This window comes from Canis lupus, chromosome X (assembly GCF_011100685.1).
Source record: "Canis lupus familiaris isolate Mischka breed German Shepherd chromosome X, alternate assembly UU_Cfam_GSD_1.0, whole genome shotgun sequence".
Lineage (NCBI taxonomy): Eukaryota > Metazoa > Chordata > Mammalia > Carnivora > Canidae > Canis > Canis lupus.
Window position 1 is genome coordinate 17,713,496 of NC_049260.1, and position 27,806 is coordinate 17,741,301.

Genomic DNA, 27,806 nt, shown 5'->3' on the forward strand with positions numbered 1-27,806 from the left:
GAATCCTAAAAAACATGCAAACACAAACATGTCCATGCTTCGGCCTCAGAGAATCCCAGCCTTGCATCCAGCCAGGGGCCAGGACCAGGGGTATATTGAAGATGCACCCCCCTTCAAGTGATTCTGATGGGTGTCTCCACTTAAAAACACTGGAACAAAAAATAACAGTATGCAAGAAGATTGTTTATATTTGGCTGGAAAATAACTTTTTCCTATTTTTCAAAAGGAATGAAACCTTTATTGGTATCTCCAGAGATAAAATGCTTTTGCTACAGATGATTGCCTTTTGATGGTTAGTTCTTTTTATAGCTAATTGGATGCAGAAGAGTTTGTTGGAATTATGTATTACTGTATAGTGGACAATTCCATTTTCTGAAAGGTATGAAAAAAAATAGATGTTTGCATCATGTTTCCTGCATGAAAACTTTCCTTGGCCAAAATTTTGCTGAGCTCTGAAAACATTTTAAAATTTTTGCATCGTTTGCTTTGGCCTGTCAGTATGCTGAAAACCAGTATTAGAGATTTTGACCTTTGGCAGTTTTGTAGCTGAATGGATAATTCAGCAATCTTTAATTGTGCCACTGATAAGATAACTGAATAAGTAAATGAAAATTTCCAAGTGCCAAGTACAGATATCCAGTTTGCAATTCTCACCAAAACCCATTAAATTCAAATGGATAAAATGTGCATTGTGAATACTGTACATAATATTGTACAGAATTTGCCCAGAAGATACAAGCTAAATTTTTCAAGTCACCTATCAGAATTATTGTTGACAATATGTGCTTTGCATAAAGGTGATAAAAATAGAAATTTTAAAAATTAGCTTTCTGCCTATTTCTTAGTTATCAAAAAATATTAGAAAATAAACGGAGGGGTGCCTGACTGTATCAGTTAGTGGACCATATGACTTTTCATCTCAGGGTTGTGGGTTTAAGCCCCCCGTTGTGTGTAGAGAGATTACTTAAAAATAAAATATTTTAGTTGGGGTGACTGGATCATGGGCACTGAGGGGCCACTTGGCTGGATGAGCACTGGGTGTTATGCTGTATATTGGCAAATTGAACTCCAATAAAAATTTTTTTTTATATTTTAAAGGAAAAAATGGAGAATTTTCTTCTGTTGTTTGGCAATCCTCATTATAATATCTAAGCAGTGTCTCCTTGCCCCAATTGAACCCGTCAAAAATCCATAAATCCATATTCCATATACCATAATTTTGTTAGAAGATTTTATTTTGGGGGTGCCTGAGTGGCTCAGTTGACTAAGCCTCTACCCTCGGCTCAGGTCATGATCTCGGGGTCCTGGGATGGAGCCCTACTCTGGGCTCCCTGCTCCGCAGGGAGCCTGCTTCTCCTCTCCTGCTGCCCCCCACCACTCATGCATGCGCATGTGCTCTCTCTCTCTTTCCAATAATTGTTTTAAGATTTTACTTATTTATTTGAGAGGGAGAGAGACAGGGATAGCGACCAAGATAGCACAAGCAGGGAGGAAAGAGAGAAGCAGGCTCCCCGCCGAGCAGGGAGCCCAATGCAGGGCTCGATCCCAGGACCCCAAGATCACGACCTGAGCGGAAGGCAGCCGCTTAACCAACTGAGCCACCCAGGCACCCCCAAAATAAAAATAAAATCTTTTTAGGTAATCTCTACACCCATTGTGGAGCTCAAACTCACAACAAAGAGATGGAGTCACATGATCTACTGACTGAACCAGCCAGGCATCCCCATGAGAAGTTTTATTTTTTTTATTTTTATTTTTTTTCCATGAGAAGTTTTATATGAGGTATCTCATTTATTCCTCACAAGAACCTCCTGCTCATATTATCCACATTTTACAAATGAGAAATGAAGTAATGTGTAACACTGCATAAATGATAGGTCGGAGAGTTTTGATTTGAACCTAGAGATTGAACGTTTAAGAAGACTGTGCTGGCTCTTAAATTAAAAACACTAAAAAAGCACCCACATAGAGGTAGCTTCTCATGTCCTTCTCGAACCTCTGTCAGGTTCAGCCTACTGGCCTCCACTCTGGCCTCCCCATGTCCATCAGGGTGACCCAGAAGTCCTACAAGGTGTCCACCTCCAGCCTCCGGGGCCTTCGGCAGCCCCTTGTCCACAAGGGTACCTGGCACCCACATCAGCTCATCAGCCTTCTCCCATGTGAGCAGCAGCAGCTTCTGAGGAAGCCTGGGCACCAGCATGAGTATGGTCTGGAGCTATAGTGAGGCTGGCGGCATGAGGGACATCACTGCCATCTCAGTGAACCAGAGCTTGCTGAGGCCCCCATAAGCTGGAGGTGGACCCCAGCATCCGGGCTGTGCACACCCAGGAGAAGTTGCAGATTGAAACCCTCAGCAAGTTTGCCTCCTTCGTCGACAACGTGTGGCACCTGGAGCAGCAGAACAAAATCCTCAAGACCAAGTGTAGCCGTGTGCAGCAGCAGAAAACAGCTCAGAGCAGCAAGGACAACATGCTCAAAAGCTCGAACAACAACCTTTGGTGGCAGCTGGACACACTGGGCCAGAAGCTGAAGCTGGAGGTAGAGCTTGGCAACATGCAGGGACTGCTGGAGGACATTGAGAATAAGCATGAGGAGGGGATCGGAGAGCACGCAGACATGGAGGATGAATGTGTCCTCATCAAGAAGGATGTGGATGAAGCTTACACGAACAAGGTAGAGCTGGAGTCCCACCTGGAAGGGATGACCGATGACATCGGCTTCTTCAGGCGGCCGTATGAAGAGGAAATCGGTGAGCGGCAGGGCCAAATCTCAGACACAGCTGTTCCATGGATCTGGACCGCATCACTGCCCAGGTCGAGGTCCAGTACGAGGACATCGCCAACAGCACCCAGGCTGAGGCCCACACCATGTACCAGATCAAGTATGAGGAGCTGCCAATATTGATGGGGAAGCACACAGGGATGACTGCTGTCACAAGAAGATGGAGATTTCCGAAATGAACCAGAACATCTAGGCCGCGATCGAGGGCCTCAAAGGCCAGAGGGCATCCTTGGAGGTCGCCACTGCTGTTGCAGAGCAGCATGGGGAGCTGGCTGTTAAGGACTCCAGTGCCAAGCTTGCCGAGCTGGAGACTGCCCTGCAGCGAGCCAAGCAGGACATAGCGTGGCAGGAGTTCATGAACGTCAAGAAGGCCCTGCACATCGAGATCACCACCTACTGCAAACTAGAGGGCAAGGAGAGCCAGCTGGAGTCTGGAAGGCAGAAGATGGGCTGAGCTCAGCCTTCAGGGGCCTCATGAGCCCTGGCCTCGACTACAGCCTGAGCTGCTTCCAGTCCAGCTTCAGCTGCGGGAGAGCTCCAGTTCCTTCAGCTGAGTCAGCTCCTCCAAGACCATGGTTGTTGTGAAACTGGGTATGCAGGTCGTCTGATGTCCTGTCCAAGTGAACAGCCACAGTGGTCCCTTCCAGCCTCCCTGCTCCCGAGGCTGCCACAGAGCCTCTGGGGGAAGGAGTTGTGCAGGGTTACATCAGAACAGGAGACACACTGGAGGCTCAGCTCTAGCCATCAGCCTACCCTTGGGGGCATCTACTGCCTTGGGTACTCCCCTGCCCATGTCCCCAACTAAAAGCCAATTCAAGTGTTTTTTCCCAAATAAAGCCTCAGATGGCCCTGCCAACCACCCCTCTAATTTTTTTTAAATAAGTAAAATTTAAAAACTTAAAAGCACAAACACAAACAGGAAACCTATTTAAAGAGCGACCTAGGATCACAATGTTTAACATCAAGTTTCATTGGCTAGACCCCTCCAAATATATCCTAAAACCAACAGCCTATCATCTCCACTGCCCCTCACTGGGACATCACAACCAGGGACTTCAGTGGTTGGACATCAGTGTGCCCTTGGGATCGGCAGTATGGGCATCACCTGGGAACTGGTTAGAAATGCAGATTCTTCATCCCTCCGCTATCCCAGACCCAATTACTCTGAACCCCTGGGGGGTAGGAGTGGTGAGCTGTGGTTTAAAGGGCCCTCTGATGCACATTCAAGTTTAACAACGGGCCCAATAGAAAGATACATTTATCCTTTCTTCTGACAGCTTTGCCAACTTTAGCCAGTCTTTACTCAACCATCTGTCTTTTAAGAGCCACTCTTCTATCTTTATAGAATAAAATTTCACCTTCAAGACCACAGTGATCTTCAGTTCTTTTTTTTTTGTGTGTGTGTGATCTTCAGTTCTTCTCAAATATGTGCTTACTTCAACAGCTCAACTGGATCTGCATAAACCAAAACCTCAGGTCTCCTGTGACCCTGATAATTTCCAAGGCTTCATATGCATAGAATTCTTTATACTCAAGCATGAGGCACCTGGGTGGCTCAGCTGAATGTCCCAACTCTTGATTTTGGCTCAAGTCATGACCTCAGGGTCATGGGATCAAGCCCCACATCAGCCTTTTCACTGGGTATGGAGCCTGCTTAGGATTCTGTCCCTCTCCCTCTGCCCTCCTCCTGCGCCGCTCTCTCCCTCTCACTAAATAAAAAATAAAATAAACAAATAAAAATAATTTTTTATCCTAAAACAGAGGTTAACAACAAAAATAGTTAAAAAGGACTTCTCATCTCTGCTTGTGCCCCTCAAAGAACATTAAAGGTGACTAAAATTAAAAGCCTGAAAACATCAAATCCTTATATGTCAATATCTCAACACAGCTGGAAAAAATTACTTAAATATCAAGGCCAGGCAAGGATATGGAGCCACGGGGACTCTCTCACATTATTGGTGGGAATATAAACTGGTACATCTGCTTTGGAAAATTTTTTAACAACAAATACTAAATATACAGATATGTCCACTCTATGACCCAGTAATTCTACACCTGGACATACACCCAACCTAAATGAGTGATTATGTCTACCAGCATATATATATATGCACACACATACACACACACATATATATATGCACACACATGCAAACTAGAATGTTCATAGTATTTATAATAGACAAACATTGAAACACCCAAATGTCTGTCAAGTAGACGACAGATAATTAATTTGTGGAATATTACAAATAACCTGCCTTTAATTAAAAAATAATCTGCTTTTGCGACCAACAATATTGATGTCTTATGGATGTAATGTTGAGTGAAAGAAAACAGACACAAAAGAATACATACTATATGATTCTATTTTTATGAAGTTAAGTAAACAAAAATTAATCTATGGTGATAGAAACTAGAAGAGTGATTACTTCTTGGTGAGCAGACCAAGAAGGGGATGAGGAAGATATGTGGGGTGCTGGTATGTTCTGTATCTTGACCTTGGTGGTGTGTAACCATCAAGCTCGATCCTTAAGATTTGTGCACTTGACTGTACATGAGTAATGTCTCAAAATAAAAGGAAAAAGTGAAATCAATGAAGAATATTAAAGGGGATATGAATCATAACTACAGCAACAGCCTTAAGGTCAGCTTTCCTCTCCTCTCCAGTTCATTAACCAAACCCCCAAACTCTCTCTGGCATCCAGCACATAGGTTTTCCTTTCACTCTCCCTTCTTTCAAACTTAATCCCAGGTTTAACTTGGCTTTACACTAAATGTTTTCCTCTTGTTCACCACCTCTCAGGTCTGTCTCCTTCTAAGTCCATCTCGTTCTTCCAACTCTGCATCCTGAAAGATCTCGAATAGGATAGCAAAGACAAAATTCTCTTTACTAGACAGTTATGGGGAGAGACGTACAGAATGCTCAGCCAGTAATATATCTTGTTTTCTCGTATACTTAGGTATGATGTTAATTAAACTTTCCTATAGAAAAGGTACCACTGAGTAATTATTTCTTTTTAATGATAGTGGGTATCCGTACAAACAACAGATTTTTCACTTAAAAAGCAGTAAGCTTTGATCTTGCTCTTCTTGGCAATATCTACTAGCCTTTACCAAGAATTCCACGCAGCATGCTTTTGTTTTTTGTTTGTTTTTGCTGAAGGTTATAAAAGTAAAATTGGGAAACAGCAGGGCTTCTGGAGAATGGCAGAAAAGCCAAATTGCAATTTCCTAAAATATGGATATTGGCAGCACATGTCAACTTTAAAAGGAACTGTGATTGGCATAGAGCACAGAAATAGTCAATAACACTTCCCTGGTATAAGTCCCCAATGTTAAATTTATAGTCTTTGACCATTTTTTTCCTCAACCTAGGATCTGAGACTATCTGAAGTTTAGCAGATATATTCTCAAAGATCTGCAGTAACTTAACCCTTTAAAAACAGGCCTGTAGGAGGTTAGGGGCTAGGAGGAGGGGGCTAGGAGGAGGGGGGAATAGAAAGATATTATTTAATGGGTTCAGAGTTTCTCTTTGGAATGATGAAAACGTTCTGGAAACAGTGATGATGGTTATATATCATTGTAGCTGCACTAAATGCCACTGAACTGTACACTTTAAAATGACTAAAAATGGGGATGCCTGAGTAGCTCAGCGGTTGAGCATCTGCCTTTGGCTCAGGGCGTGATCCCGGTCCAGGGATCGAGTCCCACATCGGGCTTCCTGTGGTGAGCCTGCTTCTCCCTCTGCTAGTGTCTCTGCCTCTCTCTGTCTTTCATGAATAAATAAAATCTTTTTTAAAAAGGCTAAAAATTTAATTTTTATGTTATGTGTATTTTATCACAATTTTTAAAAAACAGGTGTGTAGGGAGTTCCATTTCCAGTAATATGGTATATTTAGCCATCCTGAAAAATCTCCTAGGACAAAAATACACAAAATAATAGAAAATTTTAAATATTTTATAAATGCGTGGTTGAGGTAGAGGAAAGTAAGGGAAATCCTCAAGGTTTTAAAAAAATTCAGGATGAGAAAAACATGAATTCAGAGCAGGGAGTGAGCTTTGAAACAGGTAGCTGCCCTGATGTCATCTGCTGACCTGAGCTATTTTAATGGGCCCTCAATAGGAACAGAAAATGTGGAAACTAGACCCTCAGTGAGTGAACTAGAACAAACCAACCATCCCCAGAATGTGACAGTAAAGAAGAAACTTGCCCCTCTTGGCCGTGGCTATAGATGGAAGAGAGAAAAAAAAAGGCCCCTATGACATTTTCTAATTACAAACTAGCCTCTAGCAGCTTTGGTGCCTATAAGTCTTGATAATTCCTGTTGCTTCTAGATGTGGCCTCTTTACCTGAATCTTTTTTTAAAATGTGAAAAATCATAATAGATAATTTTTCAGTAAAACTCACCTAATTCATTCACTTGTTCTTCATATGACACATTTTTCCAAACCTCTTACCCCTCCCCCCCCAACAGTCTTCCTCTGGGCACTTTCTATTTTGTTCCAGTGTCCTCTTAAGGAATGATGGCTACTATGGAAAATAATAAGAAGGATTTGGCTCAATCTGTGCAGAGTAGAATAGGACTATTACTGCTTGTGATTGGTGTAATATTTATCTACTACTTGATAACAAATAATGCTAAAAGTGAGTGGCTTGAAGTAAGATTTATAATCTCACTGTTTCTGTGGGTCAAGGATCTGGGCATAGCTTAGGTGGGTCCTCTGGCTCAGGGTCTCTCACAAGGTGGCAGTCAAGTCAGCTGGGCCACAGTCATCTCAAGGTTCAATGGGGGAAGGATCTGCTGCCAACCCTGCTCCTGAGGTTGTGGATAGTCTTCAGTTTCTTCAGGCTGCTGGTCTGAAAGCCTTAATTCCTCACTAGCTATTGGCCAGAGGCCACCCTCAGTTACTTGCCTCTCAATAGGACAGCTTATAAATACAGTAACTTGTCTCATCAGAGTGAGCAAATGAGAAGAGCCAGAGAGAGAGAGAGAGAGAAAGAGAGAGAATATAAGGAAGCTAGAAGTCACAGTCTTTTATAATCTAATCATGGAAGCCACACCCCATCATTTTGGCAATAATCTATTTATTAGAAGCACATCAGTAGGTCTAGCCCACACACAAAGGGAGGGGATTACACAAGGCAATGATAGATCATTGGGAGACATTTCAGAAGCAACCTACCACAACTGGACACCATACCTCTAATCCATCTAATTGGGACCTAAAAAATTAATGATTTAGATTTAAGTGACCCCTCAGATTAGTGGGGCCCTTAGGTACTTGGCAAAGGTAAATCTTACCCTTCTCTGGAGGAACTGACCTTAATTAAGCTCAGGCATTAATTACTTCCACCAGAGAGAATTCGAACAAACAGGAGTTTGCAATAAAAAGGGAAAAAACACTATCATGAGCAATAATTAGCAAAAATAAAGGATCAGAACAGCCAACATTAGAGATACTGGAATCATTGGATACATGATATATAATAAATAAGCATGTTAAATATATAGAATTGAAAATATAATTAAGGAAAAAGGCAAAGTAAAAAAAAACACAACAAATCAGATTTGAAACAAAACCAAATATAATTTCTAGAAATTAAAAATAAAATTGCTAAAACTGGAAAATCAATGGACTGGTCAGAATAGCAGATTAAACAAAGTTGAAGTTAAAAATAACGAACTGAAAGATGGATTTCAAGAAACTGCCCAGAATGCAGGATGATAAAGACATGGAAAATGTTAAAGAAAGGGAAAAAGACATAGGGGATAAAGAAGCTATTATATCTAATCGGACTTTCAAAATGAGGAAGGAAAACTCAAGGGAAAAAGAATATTCAAAGTGAGAATGGCTAAGAATTTATCATGTTTAAAAAAAAAAGAATTTGCCATGTTTGGTGAAGATGACAAAACATAAAATTCAACAAGCCGAATAGTGCTGGATACCTACCTAGCTTTCAGCTCCACATTCATCCTACTATCCCTGTCAAGGTAGCACTGGGGTTGGATGTTTGCAAACTGCTTTCCCAGACTCCTTTAGCAAGTGGCTTCCTCCTGGATTCCACCAATAAGAGGCACTAGTACCGAATCATAAGTAGAAAGAGGGTACTAGCAGGAGTTCTTCTCTCAAATTTGCTCACTTCCTATTTTTCCTTCTGGCCACTAGCCCTTAGCCACAACATTTCCTCCAACCGTCCAGCCCAATCGTTCCTGGGATGGTGGCCCCCTCCACCACCCTCCAAGGTTCTGGTAGCATCACACCCTCCCAGTTCTATGCCTGGGGGGCATAGTATAGGCCTAGAGATGTGCTAGCTGCTTTATGCTTTCTAATCTCCCAGCTACCTCACCTTTGTTCCTCTTTCAACCTTCCAATATATGTGTAGCCAATTCCCTTATAAAATCCTGTTTTGAGGGATCCCTGGGTGGCTCAGAGGTTTAGCGCCTGTCTTCGGCCTATCTTCGGCCTGGGGTCCTGGAGACCTGGGATCGAGTCCCACGTCGGGCTCCCTGCATGGAGCCTGCTTCTCCCTCTGCCTGTGTCTCTGCCTTTCTTTCTCTCTGTGTCTCTCATGAATAAATAAGTAAAATCATTAAAAATTTTTTTAAAAATCCTGTTTTGAAGTACCTAGCATGGTTGCCATTCTCCTGCCTGGACCCTGACCCATATAGCAACAAATTCCAAGCAAGTTAGAGAAAAAGAAATGAACATCTAAATACGCCAGAGTGGAACACTAAAAACAAGGCAGATTACCTAAAACAAAAGACAGTTAAACTGGCAACAGACTTCTCAACAGCAACAATATAAGCCAGAAAGTAAGTAACATTCTCAAAATGCTGAGTGAAAACAACTTTCAACCTAGAATTATATGACCTATGAAACTATCATCTAAAATAAGAGGGAGGGACGCCTGGGTGGCTCAGTGGTTTGGCGCCTGCCCTCGGACCAGGGTGTGATCCTGGAGACCCAGGATCGAGTCCCACGTCAGGCTCCCTGTAGGGAGCCTGCTTCTCCCTCTGCCTGTGTCTCTGCCTCTCTGTGTGTGTGTCTCTTATGAATAAATAAATAAAATCTTTTAAAAAAATAAATAAAATAAAATAAAATAAGAGGGAAATCAAGATATTTTCAGACAGGCCATAAGAGAATACTTTTACTTTAATACTTTAGAGCCTGCTGAATTAAATAACAAGGATGCACCGAAGTTTTGTTTAAACCTTGGAACTTGGGATTTAGAATTTTGTTTCCCACCTTTGGAAGTCCAAATGGCTAAAGCAGAGCAAAATACACCACCGCAGAATATGCCTCTTTGGCATATTAATTTAAACTAGTGTTTTTGTTTTTGTTTTTAGAAACAGCAAACATGGGAGAAGCTCTGAAAACTGAATACAAGTTACCCTTTGTAAGAAATATTTAAAAGGCAAATCTCCATTTGTAGCGGTTTCTCCTTCTGTACCAGAAGGAGGATGACTCTTAATCTCCCGAAACCCTTATCAGTACAGAAGGCAACAACTCAAAACTGCTTAACAGCCTTACCCTTGTTTATTGTGCTTTTCCTGGTCACCTCCCATAACCGGCTCCCCCACCAAGGTCTTTTGCTTTTAGATGAAGATGATATTTAAGGTGGTAGCTTGGGCCATTTTAAGGAGTTACTCCATTTTCCTGGGTCTCTCCCATGTATATAGGAGGTGTACATATTATTAAGCTTCTGTTTGCTTTTCTCCTGTGAATCTTCTATTATGGGGGGGCAGTCTCAGCCAAGAAATTGAAAAGGTAGAAGGAGAATTATTTTTCCTCCTCTATATGGCAAATGCCTACTTCCACATCATTTCTGCAACCTCTGAAAATTTGTACAACCAGTGATCATATGATGGAGTAAGTATCATCATATATAATTAGTGAAACAATGTGAATAATATGAGAAAGATGTGTCACTTGCATCTACTGAAAACATTTTAATATTCACTTTCAAACATACACAGAGTCTAAAATAACTTGAGGTGAAAAAAACTTATACATGCTAAGTTTAAATCCATCACTTGATTAACAAATGTATACCCATTACTGAAGAGTAAAATGCTGTGATAATTATAATTTTTTAAACTATTAAGTTTATGCAGAAAACCAACTAAGAATATGCATTGCTTGGCTTTTGCTAGGCTATGCTGTAGCAACAAACTCTAAAATAAAGAGCTATATTTAGTTTTTTGTTCTTCACTTCCACTTAGGTCATAAACCTTCAAGAAAGTCTCACTAAGGAATTCCTCACATCTTGCGAGGGTAAATTAATGGCAGAAAGTTGGTTAGCCATGTCAACATTTCACAAGCAGGAAAAATTCCAAAGTCCTGTTCAATAGCATCCTTGATAAATCATCTTCAATTTATACATGAAAAAATAATGTAAAGTATAAGAAGAATAAAAGTATTAAAGCAAAACAAGGTCTCAAAACCACATTTTATTCCCACTTATCAAATTTCAAAATAATAGACTTCTTGAGAAGGCTTTGAGAATTCCTTATAGTTCTGTGCCTGAGAAAGCTAAAAGTTAAAGAAAAGTCTTATTGATGATATTACTATAGACTATAGGCCAGCATGGTTTCTCTTTTAAGGGCCAGATAACATTTTAGGCTTTGTAGGCCATTAGGTCTCTGTCATAACTACTCAACTCTGTTGTGGTGCAAAGCTGCCCTAGATAATATGCAGAGAAGCATGGCTGTGTCCCAATAAAACTTTATACACACAACAGGCAGAGGGCTAGATCTGACCCTCACGCCATAAGTTGACATCTCCTACTAGATACTATAAACTATTTTCAATAGTTGAAGATGAAGGATTTTTTTTTGTATTTGCTGAAGCTATAAATGCTAGTTTCAAGTTCCTTCTAAAAAATGTATTATTGAAAAATTTCTTGAATAGTGTTCTGCTATATATAGAAAGGCTATGATATTGTTACATGTGCTATTTTATCCAGGAGATCAGACATTTGGATATGTAAAAACAACTACAGGTCATATTTAAGTCTGACGATATGGTAGATTAATAATGAATTCCACTCTGCTTCTTTTCATAGTTCAGAGATTGTTAAGGTCTCACACAGCTATCAACATAATGTATTCTGACTCAAGAACTATTTATAGGATGGAAAATCAGTGGTAAAATGTGTCACTGTTATTAATAATAGAACAAACATGGTAAAGGCGAAGTGATTTAGGAATCATAAGTATACAGTGTTTTGTTTATACGCACTTCAGTACTGTAATCAGAAAGTACCTATCACTGTCTATAAGCAGAAGAATAGTGGGCCACTTCATCATACTTCAGTCAAAGACAAAAGTACATGATGTCCAAAGATTTTGGAATTGCCTTGTCGTATACTTAACAAGATGTTTCAACATGTTTAAAAGCCATCTTTTTTTAAGATTTTATTTATTTATTTATTTATGAGAGACACAGAGAGAAGCAGAGACATAGGCAGAGGGAGAAGCAGGCTCCCTGTGGGGAGCCCAGTGTGGGACTCAATCCCAGGACCCCGGGATCATGACCCAAGCCAAAGGCAGATGCTCGGCCAGTGAGCCACCCAGGTGCCCCAAAAGCCATCCTGAACGAAAGCAAAATAATATGCTTTTTAGATGAAAAAAATAGATTTTATTAAAACTGCTTGCAGAGAAAGTACTTTGCTTTGCTGGAACCTGAATGAAGAAGTAGCCAAACTGATGCTTTCAGGGTGCAAATATTTCTTACATTATAGCTGCTAAAAAGATTCTCTTCTCACTCCAGAAAGATGCAGACATTCATGCACACAAAATGAAACTGAAATGCAGATGGAAAAACCTAGATGATTGGTTTCTTGAAAGCCAATTATATTGCTCGATTAGCACATTTTTAGAACCAAGGTTTATAAGGACAAACATTCACATGACTGTAAAGCAGCAGTTGCAGGCAATTCATATATATATGAAACAGAACTGAAGACAGCACTTTCAGACGAGATTCAGAAAATATTTTCTTCAGCTGGAACTAGAAACTTCCATTTGTGGAACTGCTTCATCCAAACTGTGCCATCTTCAACCATACCAAGACTAGGGATTTAAAATGGAGAGGAGTCTTTACTTTAGTCGGTTCCTATTAAATAGAAAGGAAAGGCTTAGTAATTGTGTGGAAGCATCAACACTAGCAGTATCCCATAATGACAGCACTAAGCAAACAGTATGTGCTACTAGACCCTCCATAGGTGAGAGTGAACTTCTATTTATATGGTAATAACACCACTGCTTATTTCCAAGTGTTCCTCTCCTTCCAGGTGATGACATGGGTTAAGCACAACTATCTGACTACTTTTGGCTAATGAAACATGAGTGGAAGTAATATGTGCACCTCTGGGCCAGGGCACTTCACTGCCAGTGGTACATACTCTAGTCTTTGCCGCAGTAAACTCTCAACCTCATTTTGAGACGTGAGCATGATAAAATAGTGGAGTCTCCATCAGCATGCCAGCCCATGATGGATACGTAGCACAAATAATTCTTTGTTGTTTTTAGCCCCAGGGATTTTTTTTAAAGATTATTTATTATTTATTTATTTATTTATTTGACAGAGTGAGAGTTCGAGAGTAGGGGAGAAGCAGAGGGAGAGGTTCAAGCAGACTCCGCACCACATATGGAACCCAACATGAGGCTCCATTCTACGCCTCCAAGACCAGCCCCTGAACTGAAACCAAGAGTTGGGCGCTTAACCAACTGAGCCACCCAGGTGCCCCTAGCCCCTGGGATTTTAGAATTTGCTAACTAAGGGATCCCTGGGTGGCGCAGCGGTTTGGCGCCTGCCTTTGGCCCAGGGAGCAATCCTGGAGGCCCGGGATCGAATCCCACGTCGGGCTCCCGGTGCATGGAGCCTGCTTCTCCCTCTGCCTGTGTCTCTGCCTCTCTCTCTCTCTGTGTGTGTGACTATCATAAATAAAAATAAATTAAAAAGAATTTGCTAACTAAGCATAACCTAGCTTATCCTATAATTTAGTGTCATAAATGTAGAGTATAGTGACCCCAGAAGCAAACTATCAGCCTACATTGATAAGAAATAAATATTCCCGCATAAAATTTCAAACTTTAAAAATCTGAATACTAGTATTTTTCACAATAAAATGTAATAATATTTTTAAATTAATATCTCATGTTCTATCTCATGTTGATTCTGGTATCTCAGGAGTTTATTATATGACGTTGATATTCTGCTTCAGCCAAATTCTGATCTTTAATTATGAGAGTGTCTTGCATTCAGCCAAAATATATATATGGTGCCCCCTCTAAAAATAATAAAGTAAACTTGTATGAATAAAAATTCAGCTATGTGCGGAGATCCCTGGGGGGCTCAGCGGTTTAGCGCCACCTTCGGCCCAGGGCATGATCCTGCAGTCCCGGGATCGAGTCCCACATCAGGCTCCCTGCAGGGAGCCTGCTTCTCCCTTTGCCTGTGTCTCTGCCTCTCTCTCTCTGTGTCTCTCATGAATTAAAAAAAAATTCAGCTATGTGTCCTCTATTTAAAATAGTTACCTGACAGGGGCCCTGGCTGGTTCAGGCAGTACAGCATGCAACTTAATCTTGGGGTCATTGAGTTCAAGCCCCGTGTTGGGTGTAAAGCTTCCATAAATAAATAAATAAATAAAATAAAAATAAAATAATTACCTGACAGAAACCTGAAACAATTTGTAAATTAGGCCACAAATCTATTTTAAGAAAAAATACCTTGATCTTCTGGAATTCAGACATCTTTTCCTGCCATCTTACATCCTCTATCTTGTCTCTTCTGCTGCCACCAGCTGGCTTCCACTACTGATAAGTTCCAGAAACCAGCAGGATTCAATTCAGTGTTTTGTTTTGACTGCTGGGTCCCTGATGAGAACACCAAGTCAGCTGAATAACTGAATTTTTAGGTCGGGAACAGAAAAACACAATCAACTCATTTCCAATATATTTTGGGTAATCAGATAGCCACACCATAGCCAGTACTTGTCCCAGCAAAGGTCCAGACAAGGCTTCAGGCTAACAAAAAAAGATCTTAAATTAATAGTCTCTTTCCATGGAAGAACAGAGTTAAAAACTGCAGTCATTATGTAAGAGTGAACAAAGGTCAGTTCAGACACAATAGCCTACCAGTAGTCTTAGTGTAGCTTGAAGCTTGAATAACTTCACAAGTACAAATGCTACAAACTTAAAATATCATTTGAAACTAGAAACACCAAATTTCTTTCATGCTTATAATTTAGTCTTGGGAATTTTTAAACAGTAAATGTATTTTATTTTTTGTTTAATGTTATCTTCAGTTGAGAGACTAAAAAACTTGAAATTTAAAATTATTCAGAATTCACAAAATGAAAGTGTACAAGAAATTGAAATAAACTTTCAAGTGATGGATTTTACAAGTTTGTAGCAAGTATGCTTCTGAAATTATCAGAACTTAAAACTGCACTATGACTATTGGGGCAACTATACATGGAAAACTGGGGTCACAGAGTACTTGAATATAAACATTTATAACAAAAGAAAAACAAACAAACAAAAAAATTATAACATACTCATCTATGTCTAAAATAAGTTGAAAATTTTATTACAACATATACACAAACATATATGCAAAGAGATATAAAACTGAGGCATAAGGTCTCTTGAAGCTAGAGGGACATGGTACTAAATTATTAAAACTTTAGGAAAAGGATGGGAGAATCTGGCACATTAGTAGCAGTATCTGTAATACAGCTTCCTAGTATTATATTGTCATTTTTACTTTAGAGGTGCTGAGGGTCCATTTTTATTTGGGATAATTTTTCTTTTTATTTATTTATTTATTTATTTATTTATTTATTTATTTATTTATTTATTTATTTATTTATGATAGTCACAGAGAGAGAGAGAGAGAGGCAGAGACACAGGCAGAGGGAGAAGCAGGCTCCATGCACTAGGAGCCTGATGTGGGACTCGATCCCAGGTCCCCAGGATCGTGCCCTGGGCCAAAGGCAGGCGCCAAACCGCTGCACCACCCAGGGATCCCTGGGATAATTGTTCTTAAAATAGTATTATATTCACAATATTATTATTGATATTATTATTGCTAATGATGCTTTTCCACAAAAGTTAACTTACAAAGACATGAACATTATTAGAATGCATAAGAACACTCCATAAATAGGAGTTTTCTTTTCCTTTAGAAGTCATCTAGGTCAGTGATGTTTAATCTTGTGTGCACAGTGGAATGACCCAAGGAGCTTAAAAAATACCAAATCTTGGGTCCCACTCTGAGATTCTGATTTTGTAGTCTAGGCTACAAAATGGGTATTAGAAAATTTAAAAGCCCTGCAATGATCCTACTATATACAGCCAAGCCTGAGAGCCACAACTCCAAGTCAACATATAACCAGGTATAGGTGAGCATAAAAATATGTGCAGATATTTAGAGCTCCAATTTTTTACACATAGCAGCAATCTCAGAGTTCGTAATGGAAGGGGTTGCGGAATGAACCTAATTTAATCAACAAGGATGAATCTCCAAAATACTATGTTGGTGGATGGAACTAGAGGGTATTGTGCTAAGCGAAATAAGTCAGAGAAAGACAATTATCATTTCACTCATATGTGGAATTTCAGAAACAAAACAGAGAGGATCATAGGGGAAAGGGAGGGAAAAATAAAATAAGATGAAAACGGAGAGGGAGACAAAGCAAAGAGACTTAACCATAGGAAACAAACTGAGGGTTGCTGGGGGGAGGGAGAGGCATTAAGGCGGGCACTGATGGAGTGAACACTGGGTGTTATATGCAACAGATGAATCACTGAACTCTACCTCTGAAACTAATAATACACTATATGTTAACTAATTGAATTTAAATAAAAAGTTTTTTAAGTAGAAAAAAATATTATGCTGAATGAAATAATCCAGACACAAAGGAGTATACTTATTCTGGGAAGAGACAAGAATTCCTGAGATGGAAATGTTCTGTTGTTTTTTAAGATTTTTATTTACTTATTCACGAGAGACAGAGACCCAGGCAGAGGGAGAAGCAGGCTCCATGCAGGGAGCCCGACGTGGGATTCGATCTTGGGTCTCCAGGATCACACCCTGGGCTGAGGGCGGCGCTAAACCGCTGGGCCCCCAGGCTGCCCCGTCCTGTTTTGATTAGGGTACACAGATGTATACAGTTACCCAAACTAAATGAAATTGATAATGGCGACCTGCATGATTTCGGTTTATGTAAATTACACTTCAATTTTAAAAAAATTTTTCACTTAAATCTGGATAGCTCTGACAGGGTCAGGGAGGCGGACACGTGACCCGCCATCTTCACTAGCTTAAAGGGAACAGCAACCCCCGAGCAGCGCCGGAGAGAATACAGAGCCAACAGCAGGGAGGGCCAAAGCCTCAGAAATCGCTAGGGGGCTGGCAGCCCGCCCGGAGCCGACGCCCACACCTCTGCGGCCGGGTGTCCCACGAAAATAAGCCCCCGCACCCTCTTCCGGTGCGCACATGGCCGGCTGTGTGCTTTAAGGAAGGGTCCGGAGGGAAACGGCGCCGCCGCGAGAAAGGAGCCGGCGACAGCTTGGTTCCTGCGCGGATGCTGGGGCCGTAGGCACCGCGCTTTCGGCTGCTTGCGGCTCGCAGGGAGGAGGACGCCGCGGCCCGCTTTCCCTCCGCCGCCTCCGCCACTGCCATGATTCCAGTGTCGCTGGTGGTAGTGGTGGTGGGCGGCTGGACTGCCGTCTACCTGACCGACTTGGTGCTGAAGGTGAGGGCCACGGGCCTAAAGCCCAAGCCCGCGGTGTCCGGGGCCGGGGCGCAAGGCCCCAGGCCTTTCCTCCCGCTGCCTCGCGCCTCCCGGGCTGGGAGCCGCGGGGCCGACACCCACGTGCGCCCTTTCGCGTGGCGCCCGCGCCCCGTGGGGTAAATAACACACGGCGGCCGCGGGAGGGGTGTGGCGGTCTGCGCAGCCGCCGCAGTCGCACTGCGGGGCGGTCCGGGCCCCGCCGCCTTCGGGTCCTGCCCGGGAGGTGCCCGTAGTGGGCTCGGGGCGGCCGGGGCTTGGGCAGGCCCCGCGGCACTGCCCCCGGGAGGTAAACTAAAAGTCCGCCTAGGAAAGGCATTGCTTTCCCTCATTGCCTTTAAGGCCGCGACCCTGCAAAGACGGTGGTACTGCAGTGAACCTAAATCCGGTTGTGATTTAGACCAGCGGTCTCCAACTTTTAAAGTGCATACAATCCGCTGGACTTCCTGTTAAAATTCGCTGTCTGATTCAGCAGGTTGGGGGCGGGGCCTAGGATTGTGCGTTTGTAACCAGTTCCCAGGTGCTGCCAGTGCAGTTAGTGCACAGACCATACCTCTAAGCAGCGTACCGAGGTCACAGGATTTAGAGAACTAGTTTCTGACTCCAATTCCGATTTGCACCCTGCACCCACTTCTTCACGCTAACCTCTTTCCCCCACCCCACACACCCGGGTGCGCGGTCCACTCTTCAGCTATTTGGGAAGCGTAGCAAAAACAATGCACAATTGTCCTATCGCGTGTTTCAAGCAACCTTTGGAATTGAATAGCGGGGTGGGGGCGTAGGGGGGTGGAGGTAATGATACAGTCATTACAACATACAGATTTTATTCCACAGTACAGTTCTCATATGTTTAATAAAACCTTCATGTTACGAATACCACTTTAAATAAGAGTATTAGAGTTTAGTATTGTGTGTTTTAGGTGTAACAGTAAAATGAAATGATACTTGTGCCTCTTTGTGCATTTCAGCTTGCAGAGTGAGGAGGTTTTACAGTAGAGTCCTTAGAGCAAGAGCTGGGTTCAGCCACTTCTCAGCCTTTGTGACCTTGGCCAAATTACTCTCTGTGCCTCGGTTTCTTCATCTTCAAAATGGAGGTAATAATAGTAAGGATCTTCCGAGGTTGTAGAGAGGGTTACAGTGGTTCATACACATAAAGCTTTGCTACTGAACCTGAAAATCAAGGACCAGCAGCACTCGCATCATCTGGTAGCTTGTCAGAAATGTAGAATCTCAGGCCTTATCTCTGACCTACAGAATCAGAATCTGCATCTTTCCAAGATTCTCAGGTGCTTCCTCTGCAGGTACTTAGCATAGTGTTTAGTATATCATAGCAGCACTGGTCACTGCTTCTTTAAACAGTGATTCTGTTCAGAATAAAACAAAGCCGCATGATTTCTTCGTGTTGCATATGTGACAAAAACCCAAAATAAAAAGAACTTTTCAAACCTCCACAGTCTCTTGTCAAGTGTGTGAGGTGATCAGGTTACTTTAATTTCAGTAACAGCCCCTAGTTCCCCAAACAGAGCACTATTCCTTGACCAAAAAACCTAACTCTTACTCAGAATATCTGCCTGGGGAATTGGAGAGACCTCAAGTTTAGGAGTCTACACCTTCAGCTTCTCTGCTTCCAACTTGCTCTGCTGTTCCACATTTGAGTCTTCTAGGATTTACTCAGTAGACTTATACTGAAGGGTTGTGTTGCTCTACTTTTCCAAGTCTGGGAAAACAAGCAAGTTTTTAAGACTTCACCTGAAGACTTAGAACAGAGAATACTACAGATCTAAAGGCAAGCAAACAGATACCTGTATCAGTCAAGCCATTTTTTTATGACTGTGATAGGGCTGAAATATCCTTCTAGAGACAGACTTCTCAGATGGATGAATATCAGTATGACAAAATACTTAACAGTACTTACGGTAACTGAGGGGTAATAGGGGTCAACGTCAGGGTATATAAAACAACCTTATGTTATCCAAAATCCTACATTACTCAAGGACTTAAGACATCCCTAAAGATAAAACTTGTGAGGTTGTGTATAAGCAGCTATCCCCTCAACTCTGAAAAATGTTTTAAGTTTCTAAGACCAACATGGCTTTACAGCAGTTTTGTACTTTTATATAATCAAAGGCAGCCTAATTTCTTAGGGTTGTTGCTCATAAGAGGATAGAAAACATTGATTCCAACTAACTTGACCCCTGTGTGGGATTGTTGGATTTTTTTTTTAATTATAACATAAGACTTCCTTTTGTGGTGACAAGGCTTCTAGACTTCTGCTGCCCAGTGTGGTAGCCACCAACTACAAGGAGTGCTAGAACATTTGAAGTGGCACCAGTCCAAATTGAAATGTGCAATAACACTAACACTGGATACAGAAACCTATGTACAAATAAGTAAATGGAATGGAAATATTTTAATAGTTTGTTATATGTTGAAATGATAGTATCTTATTTTTAGTTTAAAAATATATTTAAATTGATCAGTCTCTGTTTACTTGTTAAAGTTCATCTACTAGAAAATTTAAAATTACATTTGTGGCTTGCATTTGTGGCTCACATATTTCTATTGGACAGTGCTCCTGTAAGAGCTCAGCAACCTTTTTCTGTAAAGGGCCAGATAAGGATTTTAGGCTTTGTGAACCACATAGCATCTCTGTTACATATTCTTGTTTTTTGTCTTTTTTTATAATCCCTTAAAAAATGTAAAAACTGTCCTTCACTCACAGGCTATCCAAAAACAGGCTGTGTTATGGTGTCCCTGGTTGTCTCAGTCAAGTTCAAGCCCCACATTAGGCATAGAGATTACTTTAAAACAAAAATGGGCTGTAGACCACATTTAGCCCATGGGCCATAGTTTACCAGACCCTAACCTCAACAGATCAGCTTAATATCCTGAAGAATAAACATAAGGCTTTTAAATTTTAAGTATCTGGGTAGTCAATATCTTGCTCTCCTGTAGAAAAGACTTTTTGATTTTCTTAAACATCATACATGTTCTTCAAAACTGAGTGACGTGGAACTTTTCTTTTTTTCCTAGTCATCTGTGTATTTTAAGCATTCTTATGAAGACTGGCTGGAAAACAATGGATTGAGCATCTCCCCTTTTCACATAAGATGGCAAACTGCTGTTTTCAATCGTGCCTTTTACAGTTGGGGACGGCGGAAAGCAAGGATGCTTTACCAGTGGTATTCTTCATTTTCTTTTTTTTTTTTTTTTTGGTTTAAATTAGTCATGATCATGAGAAGTGCTTGTTAAATGAACTACTTCCATAATTTTCCAATCTACTGAGTTTTAAAATGTTGGCTGTATAAAATTCTTCTGGTTTTATATAAACTTAGGGGATTACATCATTGTGCTTTGGCATACATTAAAAATCAAGGTTCTATATCTTGATCTGAGTGGTAGATACATGGGTGCACATGTAAAAATTCTGTGAACTGTACATATGAGACTTGTGCACTTCACTGTGTAAGTTACACACTATTAGAAATGCAAAAACAGGGACACCTGGGTGGCTCAGCAGTTGAGCCTCTGCCTTCAGCTCCAGGCATGATCCTGGGATCCAGGATCGAGTCCCACATCAGGCTCCTTACAGAGAGCCTGCCTCTCCCTCTGCCTCTGTCTCTGCCTCTTTCTCTGTGTCTCTCGTAAATAAATAAATAAAATCTTAAGAAAAAAAAAAAGAAATGCAAAAACAAAGAAAAATGAAAAGAAAAAGAGCATTTTCCATCAGGAAACTAATTCTGTAGAATTCTGTCCCCCATCATCACACATAGAAACAAAGGCCCTGGAAGTCATAGGATGCCCAAAAGTCTGCAGGCTTTCTCTATACTGCTTTTGTGATACCCCTCCAGGGGAATGACATTTAAGATATTTCACAACCAGTAAGGCATATAACAAACCAATTGGGAAAATGGCCCACCACATTGTAGCAGCAGGGCTCTGGAGTCCCCTGGCCATGCCAGGCATACCCCTTTAGTTTAATAAATTTCTTAAATCAAGGAGCATATATTTATTGTTAAGAGGTTTATAATGATCTCTGGGACACCCTAGAGACTAATAGGTTTTGTAGTTGGCAGAATAGAGTGTGGGCATGGGAGGCTTTTGTCTAAATTCCTTTTTATTAGAAATGTAGCTCCAGATAGAGCGCTAAATGTAAGTAATCAGATCATTAAAGAGCAAAAAATGCAATAGCAGATCAAACAATATAGAAAAAAAGAAAATAATAAAGAGCAGAAATTAGTGAAATAAAAACTATATGGAAAGAAAATCAGCAAAGCCAAGTATGGTTCTTTGAAAAGATTAATAAAACTAATAAACCCCCCCAAAAAAACTAATAAACCCTTTCCATAATATGAAGAAGAAAAGAAAATACAAGTAAAAATCAGAATTGAATGGTTATTACAAAAAAATAATAAAAAGTAGTAAGCATTAGTAAGGATGCAGAGAAAAGGGAACCCTGGTACACTGTTGATGGTAATAAATATTGGTGCAACCACTGTGGAAAACAATATGGAGGTTCGTCAAAAAAACTAAAATACCACCAGATGGTAGCTACACTTGTAGTGAGCATAGCAGCATAATGTATACATTTGTTGAATCATTCTGTTGTATACTGAAAGTAAGGTAACATTATATGTCAACTATACTTCAATTTAAAAAAAAAAATAGAAGAAGAAGAAATACCAAAAGATCCAGTATTTCCACTACTACATATTTAAAGGAAACAAAAACACTGATTCAAAAAGATATATGCACCCCTTTGTTTATTGTAGCATTATTTACAATAGCTGTGATATGGAAGCAGCCCATGTCCATCAATAGATGAATGGAGGGGGATCCCTGGGTGGCGCAGCGGTTTAGCGCCTGCCTTTGGCCCAGGGCGTGATCCTGGAGACCTGGGATCAAATCCCACGTCGGGCTCCCGGGGCATGGAGCCTGCCTATGTCTCTGCCTCTCTCTCTCTCTCTCTCTCTCTCCCTCTCTCTGTGACTATCATAAATAAATAATAATTTTAAAAAAAATAGATGAATGGAGGGGCACCTGGGTGGCTCAGTCAGTTAAGTGTTCAACTCTCGATTTCAGCTCAGGTCATGATCTCAGGGTCATAAAATTGAGCTCCGTGTCAGGCTATGCACTGGATATGGAGCCAAAAAAAAAAAAAAAAGAATGGATAAAGAGAATGTGATATATATATATATATATATATATATATATATATATATATATATATATATATATATATATAATATTAGTCATAAAAAAGAATAAGATCTTGCCATCCATTTGCAACTACATGGATGGACATACAGGGTATTCTAAGTGAAAAAAGTTAGGGAAAGAAATACTATATGATTCCACTTATATGTGGAATGTAAAAACAAAAATGAACACCCAAACAAAAACTAAGCAGAGTCTTAAATACAGAGAACAAACTGTTAGTTGCCAGACAGGAGGTGAGTAGAGGGATGGGTGAAATAAATAAAGGGGATTAAGAGCTACAAATTTCCAGTTACAAAATAAGTCACAAGAGATAAAAAGCAGAGGATAGGGAATATAGTCCACAATACTGTAATAATATTGTATGGTGACTACACTTAAAGTGAGTATTGAATAATACATAGAATCAATATGTGGTATACCTGAAACTAATAAAATGTTATATGTTAATTGTACTTCAATTTTAAAAAGTCAGAATTGGGGACGCCTGGGTGGCTTAGTCATTGAGCGATCATAAAATAGAGCTAAAAGAAAATGCAAACAAAACTGGTATATGAAAAAAGAAATGGATGTCTATAAAGTCAAAAGAGCTTTCATAATTACATGAGAACAAGATCAAAACAATTCTGTGTAAATGGGCAAAAGACATGAAACAAACTTCTTTTTAAAAAAAATTTTTTTTAAAGATTTCATTTATTCATGAGAGAGAGAGAGGCAGAGACCTAGGCAGAGGGAGAAGCAGGCTAGGCTCCCCATGGGGAGCTCAATGCAGGACTTGATCCCAGGACCCTGGGATTATGACCTGAGCGAAAGACAAATGCTCAACCACTGGGCCACCCAGGTGTCCCAGGAAACAAACTTTGTATTGAGAACAATAGTCAGCCTCTTCAGTGATGAGAGAATTAGAAAGTATTACAACTGCTTAAAGACATCAGTGCCTGTGTTCAATCACATACCTCAAGTTCAGTTAGGGAAATGAGGCAGAGTTATTGAAATTCTGTGTTTTTTTTTAAGTTATTGAAATTCTTATCCATTATTTTGAAACTATGAAATGTGGCAGGTCGATGAATTTGTTAACCCATGAATTGTGAGGAATCGTATGTTTATGTGATTTTGTTTCCTCCTGACAGGTTCAATTTTGGAATGGTGTTTGGCATCATTGCCATGTTCAGCTCTTTTTTCCTCCTTGGGAGAACGCTGATGCAGACTTTGGCACAAATGATGGCTGACTCTCCCTCTTATTCTTCTTCCTCTTCTTCCTCTTCCTTTTCTTCTTCCTCCTCTTCCTCTTCATCATCTTCCTCTTCTTCCTCTTCTTCCTCCTCTTCCTCCTCCTCCTCACTTCACAATGACCAAGTGCTACAAGTTGTGGTAAGTACCTTTCTTTTTTGCTTTAAGTTTATTGTACCACAAATATAAGATATTTCTTCTGGTTAACATTACTCCTATCCATATTCTAAATATGGAAATCAATGAAAAGTCTCACGGTTTTTCAAATTACCGGCTTAATCAAAAATATTAATAGGAATATAGTAAATTTTTGTTGCTATATGTAGTAGTAGTAATAGAACAAATTCACCAGCGTCAAGACTGTCAACAATTACACCGGTATATGATTTAATTCATGTTGTCTTCTTGAGGTGTTAAATGATTGTTTCTATCAAGGAATAAGTTTGCCTCTTTAAGATCTCTATACCATATAAATAAATTGCATTTTAACCCTATGTAAAGTGTTCCCCTTTCTGCTTCATGGCTTTCAGACTTTAACCAATAATATCCTTTTATTTAAAGATATAAGACCTTGAATGGTCACTGTGACTTCCTGATGTGAAGAATAATGTGCTGAGTTTTACTCCTTTGACTATAAGCTATTTATAATAATTCTCACTTGAAAGCACATGCATAAACCTGTACCTTCCTGATGCATGTCTCCAGAGTTTGGAAGGGTGCTTTACCATTGACTAACTTTTATTTCAAATTGTTTACATGTATAGTTTTTTATTTCCCTGAGTTGTGGGTGTTCTGTTCTTAATCATGCTCTTATTAATGGAGTAGACTATTTAAGAGCTAGTTACAGATTTTTTTAACTCTTTTGTGTGTGTGTGTGTGTGTGGTTTCTACTAGATGGGGCCACTATCGGGAAGTTTAGAAGTCATTTGTAGAGAATGATAATGAATCTATCCTATGGTCATAGCTCTTTTTTAGGGGTTCAAAGGATTTGCCAGGTGAGGCCTCAGAAGAGATGATTTATTTCTTCAACATTTACTAAGTGTAGTCTGCCTACTGGCTCTGTGCTGAGTCCTACTTATATGGGGAACAAGATCCAATCCTAGCACTCAGGGAGCTTTTAGTCTAGAAGGAGAGCTACTGTGATTGTGCTACAGTTGGACAGAGTTCAAGGTGCTGTAGGAACAGAGAAAAGGCATGCTGAGATGTCCCTGGTACTGGGAAGAGAGGAGAGAAGAGCTTCATGGGAAGGGTGAAGAGAGTCCCCATAGCCTCTCAGGAAAGATGGCAATTGAGCATCCCAGTAACAGAGGGAACCATATTTGCCTATTTAAGATCTTTATACTGTGTAAATAAATTTCATTTTAAACCTATGTAAAGTGTTCCCCTTTAGGGAGAGGGGAATAATAGAGTAATAATGAAACCTAAGTAATATACTGTGCTTCCTGAGTGAGGTTTTTTTGCCCATTTTATTTTATTCTTGCAACAATCTAGAGGGAAGTATCTCATCACAGATGAGAAAACCAAGGAAGAGACATGTTAAGTCACTAGCCTGTAATCACAGCTCGTAAGTGGTGGATCCATCATTCACCCACCACTGACCTCAGAGCCATTATGCTCTACTCCCTAAAGAAAGACCAATAATGGGGATCTCTGGGTGGCTCAGCGGTTTGGCGCCTGCCTTCAGCCCAGGATGTGATCCTGGAGTCCCGGGATCAGGTCCCATGTTGGGCTCCCTGCATGGAGTCTGCTTCTCCCTCTGCCTGTCTCTCTCTCTCTCTCTCTCTCTCTCTCTCTCTCTCTCTCTCATAAATAAATAAAATCTTTTTTTTTAAAAAAAAAGAAAGACCAGTAATTCTTTAAAGAACTACAAAGTCACTTTCACCTGTGTCTAGGAGGTATATGGTACAGAAGATAAGATGGGAAATATAGATAGGGTCTGGGTTATGAAATACTATTCTAAGAAGTTTTTATTTGGGGGGTTATTGGGCTAGTTCAGTGAGGCTGCAGTCATCCTAAATTCTCAGGCTACACAATTGGTTACTGTTTGCCAAAGAGGATAGTAGAGAAAGAAGCAAGTTGGGAGGAAATGTGATCATTCACCTGTCTCCTTGCTAGGATTAGAATGGCAAGGTGTTCAGAGAATAAATTATTTCTTTCTACTTCTCAGTTTATTAATAGAGCTCACAAAAATATTGACTCTGTTAGGAGAGTCCTGCTTTAGAACCATGAAAAGGTCAGCTGTTCTCTGTAGTCCACTGTGCATATTTATGTATACATTTAAGAATGTTCTGTCTCCTGAGTTTGATAGGAGTTCTTGTAGCTCAGAGAACATACTATTTACATTATAATTCCTACAGCCTCATTCAGTATTAATTTCCAAAAACCTGGTACTCTATGTCATTGAGAGATCAGAATTCTGGTACATCTAATACCCTCTATAATCATGGCCAAGACAGATGGGCAGTCACATACTGTTGCCAGCAAATAAGATCTGCCATCTGTTAGTATAGTCACACACCCAAATCCTTACCTTATCTCATCATTACATCCAGAAAATAATAAAGCAACAGGGGCACCTTGGTGGCTCAGTCAGTTAACATCCAACTCTTAATTTCAGCTCAGGTCATGATCTCAGGGTTATGAGATCAAACCCTGCTTTGGACTCTGTGCTCAGCATGGAACCTGCTTGACATTATCTCTCTCCCTCTCCTTCTGCCCCTCCCCCCAGTGGTGCTCTTTTGCGCATGCGCGCGCGCGCTCTCTCTCTCTCTCTCTCTCTCTCTCTCTCTCTCAAATACATAAAATGTTTTGAAATAGTAATAAAGGAACCACTGTCCTATTGAATCAAGCCTACTGATTAATTTGAAATAAAGATAAAATAAGATACATACTTTGTGATATAGAGAGAATGTATAAGAATGAATCTTAAGTATGTAAACTTAGAAGAAGGGTCAGAGAAAAGGAAACCACTGATCTGAACAGGCGGACACCTAACACCATGGAGTGGAGCAGGTATGCAGAAGAACGCACCCAGATATTCTTAGAAAGAGTTGCTTAGTAGGGTCTCAGTAAAGAGAACTTCAGATAATGAGTGTCATTAAAATATTCATATCTTTTGATCATTTATTTCCACATCTAGGACTCTAGTTTTAAGGAACTACGGAAAAAATAGTATTCATCTAATTCTTACCCTAATATGGAAAAAATAGTATTCATCAAATTCTTATCCTAACATTATTTCTTATTACAAAGAATTGGAAACAACCACAGTGTGTAATCGAGAAGTGCTTAAGTTATGGGATTGTTACACAGTGCAACGTTATGCATATGTTAAAAATGAAGGTTATGAAAACTAGTTTCATAACTAGGGAAAAGACACTTGCAATTAATGAATTTAGAAAGTGATCCAAGCAACATTGTTTGAATCTCCTTTTTAGCCTCTAAGGAGACTTAAAAAGTGAAATTCCTCTATGCACAAAAATAAATTCCAATTGAATTAAAATTGAAACACAAAATCATAAGCCCTTCAAAGACAAAAAAACGGGTTTCTACTTACATGAATACAGAATTCAGATGAAATAGGGACGCCTGGGTGGCTCAGCGGTTGAGTGTCTGCCTTTAGCTCAGGGCATGATCCCAGGGTCCAGGATCAAGTCCCGCATCAGGCTCCTTACAGGGAGCCTGTATGTCTCTGCTTGCCTGTGTCTCTGCTTCTCTCTCTGTGTCGCTCATGAATGAATGAATAAAATCTTAAAAAGAATTAGGACAAAATAAG

General features: G+C 40.4%; 1 protein-coding gene, 1 long non-coding RNA gene and 1 pseudogene across 6 annotated transcripts in view; 2 read left to right on the forward strand and 1 right to left on the reverse strand.

The window, feature by feature from the left end:
- Positions 1-2,038: 2,038 nt before the first annotated feature.
- Positions 2,039-3,366, forward strand: LOC119868263 (annotated as a pseudogene).
- An 8,869-nt stretch (positions 3,367-12,235) lies between these two features.
- On the reverse strand, positions 12,236-27,733 carry LOC119868399. Its single transcript, XR_005386189.1, has 3 exons — positions 27,588-27,733; positions 14,517-14,663; positions 12,236-12,900 (listed from the first exon to the last, which is right to left on the reverse strand). It is a non-coding gene; the product is annotated as an uncharacterized LOC119868399 (long non-coding RNA).
- The window catches only part of MBTPS2 (membrane bound transcription factor peptidase, site 2), a 63,701-nt gene continuing 53,220 nt past the window's right edge, over positions 17,326-27,806 (forward strand). For 4 of the 5 annotated variants that reach the window (XR_005386187.1, XR_005386188.1, XR_005386186.1 and 1 more), the window contains exons 1-3: positions 17,326-17,548; positions 20,618-20,766; positions 23,932-24,172. Coding sequence is in view for 2 of the 5 variants with exons in the window: in XM_038587055.1 (XP_038442983.1) it covers positions 17,474-17,548; positions 20,618-20,766; positions 23,932-24,172 (465 nt within the window). In the remaining 3 variants the exon portion in view is untranslated. Of the gene's footprint in view, positions 17,549-18,552; positions 18,679-20,617; positions 20,767-23,931; positions 24,173-27,806 lie in introns of all 5 variants that reach the window. The other variant, XM_038587056.1, reaches the window with a different exon arrangement.